This window comes from Astatotilapia calliptera, chromosome 14, assembly GCF_900246225.1.
Source record: "Astatotilapia calliptera chromosome 14, fAstCal1.2, whole genome shotgun sequence".
NCBI lineage: Eukaryota > Metazoa > Chordata > Actinopteri > Cichliformes > Cichlidae > Astatotilapia > Astatotilapia calliptera.
In genome coordinates, this window is record NC_039315.1 from 15,981,989 (window position 1) to 15,986,498 (window position 4,510).

The window sequence follows — 4,510 nt, forward strand, 5'->3', positions numbered from 1 at the left end:
TCCATGATTCTGAGCTACTTTTGTTTACCCACCTAATTTTATGTTACTTACAGAACATTGCAGAAAAACCTTTTTTGCACTTACATGACAACATTTTAAACTTAAATGAAAATATACACTCATCCATCCCTTCATTAAATACAATAATGCACATATTCAATCATCCAATCACATGACAGTAAGCCACTGCATTCAGGCATGTAGACATGGTCAGAACAACCTGCTGAAGTTCAAACAGAAAATCTGAAGGAGGAAGAAAGGTGAATTAAGTGACTCTGGGTGTGTCACTGTGGCTGGTTTGAGTATTACAGAAACTGCTGATCTTCTGGGATGTTGCCTCACAAACATTTCATTTCATTCACCCACATCAACTTTTTGGTATTCAGAGAATAGTCAGATGAATTTGGAGTAAATATAATATGAACCATGCATCTTTCCTGCCTCGTATGATGAGTTTGATTGTGATGGTGTAACGGTGTGGGGGTTATTTTCTTATCATGCTTTGGGCCCCATAGTACCAACTGAGCATGGTTTAAACACCACACCCTGCTTGAGCATTGTTGCTGACCATGTCCATCCCTCTATGACCAGTGTACACATCTTCCAGCAGGATAACACACCATGTCACAAAAACTCAAATCAGCTCAAACTTGAAGATGAACTTGAACATGAGTGACTTCACTGCTCTCAAATGGTCTCCAGTCACCAGATCTCAATCCAATAGAGGGCCTTTGGGATGTGATGAACCAGGAGAGTCGCAAATGTGTGATGCTACATGGAAAAATCTGTCAGTAATGTTCCCGGCACCTTGTTGAATGCATAGCATGAATGGATAGATACTAGCAAGGTGTACCTAACAGTACCCAGTATAGAGTTTATCCAGTTATCACTACTGAACAACCTAAAACTTCAGGTCCACCTACCCTTTGTTTTTTGAAATACTAGAAATTGCATAAACTAGGTTCAATGATAAATCAAATCGCCGTAAAATATCTACACAGCTGTATGGAGGCCCATTTTCAGCAACAAGCCTTCCTGTTTTAATGTTATGATGTGACTTAATGCACAATTTTTATCCGAAATTTTTTTTAGTAGAGTAGAAAACAAAATATTCACGCAAGTGTCCAGAGAATCAAGTCTGTTTTCATGTTTGCTTCATAATACAATGATCCTCTAAAAATAATATCTTTGTTCTGAAATGCAGCAGAACCCTTTTTCTACAAAAGCAGCCCTCACATCTGTGACAGGTATGTACTACTGGCTCGAACACAAAAACAATTATACTGCGGTTTGAGAAGCACATTCACACATCTTCAATTAGCAGCTTCATTATCTCATTTCAACAACACCAGTCTCAACACGAACACTGCAGTTTTGGAGGTGTAATAGCGTGCGAGCATTTGTTGGGGGAGCAGATGACGAAACGCTGCAACAATGCAACACCAGCCATCCATTAAATAATATACCAATGATTAATGCCAAATACAGGGAGAGAAAGTGGCTTCAGAGATCTAGGTTCTACTTCAAAGCACAAACTAAATGAGATTCCAGTGCATTTATTTTACAAGTAGGATGGCTACGGTGAATTATATGGAGTCCCATAAAGTTTCCATGTTTTGTAATAATCAGAAGACTCCAAAGAACTAAATTTTCTGCAGATGCGGTCTAAATTCAGACTGCAGCACACAGCATTGGTATTCTTTATAAAAAAAAAAAAAAAAAAAAAAAAAAAAAAAAAAACACAGGGTTTTCTCAATGCTGGTTTCTCCTTCTACATGTTGTGCAGCTGAAGTTGTTTAAACATGAGATCCTTTTGACTACAGGGACTTGAGAGAAAATGTTTAACACAAGAGGAGAGAAAGCATCGCCTATTGGCGGAAAGCTCAAACTGCAGCTTAAATGAAGAGCAGCACATTCTTAGAACAGTTTTATTTATAAAAAGAAAAAGAAAAGCTCCAGGTACAATGTCTGGTAAACCAGACTCTGGGTGCAATGCTTTATGACAAATATAGAAGACATATCAAGCTGCTTGTGGATTTTGATGTAAAGCTAAAAAAAAAAGAAAAAAAAAAAAGACACCAGCTTGACACATACTTACGTGCAACCCTGAAAGTCAATTTCTAAGAATAAATCACAGTCAGATTTACTGCAAATTTAAAAAACAAAGACCACCCTTCCTGAGAGCTTATTTCTTAGCGAATGAAATCTTCATTGCATTCGTCTGTGTGATCTTGAAGCCTTGTAGTGCATCTCGTGCAGCTCCGGCCTGCACCTCGTTCTCAAACTCCACAAATGCGATGTCGTGGCGTCCGGGGACCAGACGCACCTCTTTGAAACCTGGGAACCTAAAACGCACACACCAACAGTTAGGCTCAGCCTATAACAGACACAAGCGTGCAAAACTAGATCTAGAGAATGGGTTTGCTACTGACTGGTTGAAGAGCATGGACAGCATGAGCTCGTTGGTCTCCTCCGGCAAGTTGGTGAGGAAGAGGATGTGATTGGGGGGATTTTCTGCAACCTACGAGTACACATTGGATATCAGAATCAATCAACCAGAAAAATATCAATTTATTAAATTAAATGAAGACACAACATGCTCTGTGACAAAACACTACCTGCTGGGGCATTTGTCCAGGCATCTGCCCAGGCATCATCTGACCAGGAGGAATGGCACCAGGGGGCATCTGGCCAGGTGCCATCCCTGGAGGTGGCATCATGCCTGGAGGGGGCATGTAAGGTGGCTGGCCAGGCATGTGCATCATACGGGGAGCCTGGCTCATTGGAGGCATTCCCTAAAGAGTGAAGAGCTTGTTAATAGAAAACCCGATGTCCATTTTCCTCTTCTGAGATGTGTGTGCTACTATTTACATTTGTCAATGAAAATAGGGTCAGTTTTCAATCACACAAACTGTTCTAAATGCAGGAGAAACTTTCTCCCTTTGCTTTTGTTTCCTTATTTATTAATATTGTTCCTAAAAGGTTCATCCCAATTCAGTATCATGTTTTTTGTTCTGCAACTTGAGCTGAAAACATGTTTTAGCCATAAGAACAACTTCATTGATAACAAACGGAAATTCATATGTTTGACACAGCTCATCTGCCATTTGTAGAGAATGATTTTCTGTATCTATATATCGAAGTCTGCTGTATGCAATGTAGAAAGCCATGGACCCAGGACAGTCCCCTGTGGAGCCCCCATGTTGCTCATTAATGTCTCAGAAACACACCTGACAAACTGTGGCCTTTCTTTAGGGTATTCTGTGATCCAGGAAACAGTAGGAATCTACTATAAAACATCTACTCTATAGAACAAAATAACCAAGAATTTTCCAACATATTAAAGTTCGAAATCTCAGGGTTTTTATACTTTGTGTCTTTGCCCACACTTTGGCTCAGAGCTCCTTGTGAATACATGATAGTTGCCAAAATAACCAATAAAACAGCTCTGGCTCCACTTACAGGCATAGCGGTAGGCACACCAGCGACCATGGCTGCACCAGCTACACCCTTCTTTGGTCCAGTGCCATCGGGTCCTTTGATCTTCTTCTTCTCTTTTTTGCGGTCACGCTCTACGTAAGTCCCCTTCATTTTAGCTATGATGTCAGAGTCAGTCTTTGAATACTGTATGCGCTGCAGGACCAAACAGAAAGATCACATGTGACACACAAACTATGGTAAGCAGCAGTTGTGTGATATTCAGTGTTTAGTTACCCTACCATCGGTTTATCATAGAAGGGGAAGCCCTGCATGGATCTCAGCGCATTGGAGGCGCTGTTAATCTCTTTGAAGATAACAAAGGCCTGACCCTTCATCTTTATGTTTCGTGCCACCAGGATATCCAAAATCTGTCCGAACTGTGAGAAGATGGCGTACAGCGACTTTTTCAGCTCTGCAGTAAAAAAACAAAACACACACACACACACACACACACACACACACACACACACACACACACACACACCATAAAATGATTACTCTGGTTGTGCTTATTTAAACGGAAAGAGATTTCAACGTGCAAACCTCACCATCTTTCTTGATCTTCTCATTCAGGTTGTTGATGTAGATAGTATGATTTAGCCGGACATCCGGGGTGGCCATCCTTTAATCTGCTGATGAGCGTTTGATGAACGTTTGTATCTTTAGAGACAGTCTGAGGCACAGTTTAGATTAGATGCTAAGTAGCTAACTAGCTAGCGACCGTTAGCAAACACTCACCAAACGTGACGGGGAGGGTTAGCCTGCAAGCTATCTACTACAAATTAACACCTTGTTTGGTGTTTTACATGTATATACTAATCACCCAAATACTTAAGATCGTCACAAAAAGCTCAAATGCATTATTTAAGTACATGAAAGCGCGGAAGAAGTGTTTCTTTATAAGAAAATTAACGATTCAAGTCTTTAGCTTGACGTTCCTACCTGATGAATGAAAACCCGGTCTTCACAAATCCCGTTTTCTGTTCTCGCGATAACAGTGCAAGCGTAACTTCCGATGTTTAACATCCGT

The 4,510-nt window shown here is 40.6% G+C and overlaps 1 protein-coding gene across 5 annotated transcripts; it reads right to left on the bottom strand.

Moving 5' to 3' along the window:
• Positions 1-1,914: 1,914 nt before the first annotated feature.
• snrpa (small nuclear ribonucleoprotein polypeptide A) lies at positions 1,915-4,485 on the bottom strand. 5 transcript variants are annotated; one of them, XM_026191560.1, is made up of 7 exons: positions 4,423-4,485; positions 4,029-4,112; positions 3,720-3,892; positions 3,463-3,633; positions 2,619-2,795; positions 2,433-2,521; positions 1,915-2,345 (listed from the first exon to the last, which is right to left on the bottom strand). In XM_026191560.1, the coding sequence occupies exons 2-7, from the start codon at positions 4,099-4,101 to the stop codon at positions 2,186-2,188; spliced, it is 843 nt and encodes a 280-aa protein (XP_026047345.1). In that variant the 5' UTR covers positions 4,102-4,112; positions 4,423-4,485; the 3' UTR covers positions 1,915-2,185. The 5 variants fall into 5 exon arrangements, with proteins under 5 accessions (XP_026047345.1, XP_026047346.1, XP_026047344.1 ...); XM_026191561.1 differs by having other exon boundaries at positions 4,029-4,109; positions 4,423-4,484; XM_026191559.1 differs by having other exon boundaries at positions 4,029-4,153; positions 4,423-4,484.
• Between the last annotated feature and the right edge of the window lie 25 nt (positions 4,486-4,510).

Bases quoted from the DNA above. Each gene is read 5' to 3' on its own strand.
- snrpa (XM_026191560.1), bottom strand. From the start codon at position 4,101: ATGGCCACCCCGGATGTCCGGCTAAATCATACTATCTACATCAACAAC. The intron at 3,893-4,028 runs GTGAGGTTTGCA...TTTTTACTGCAG, and splicing joins TGAGAAGATCAAGAAAGATG to AGCTGAAAAAGTCGCTGTAC. The intron at 2,796-3,462 runs GTAAGTGGAGCC...TTCACTCTTTAG, and splicing joins GTGTGCCTACCGCTATGCCT to GGAATGCCTCCAATGAGCCA.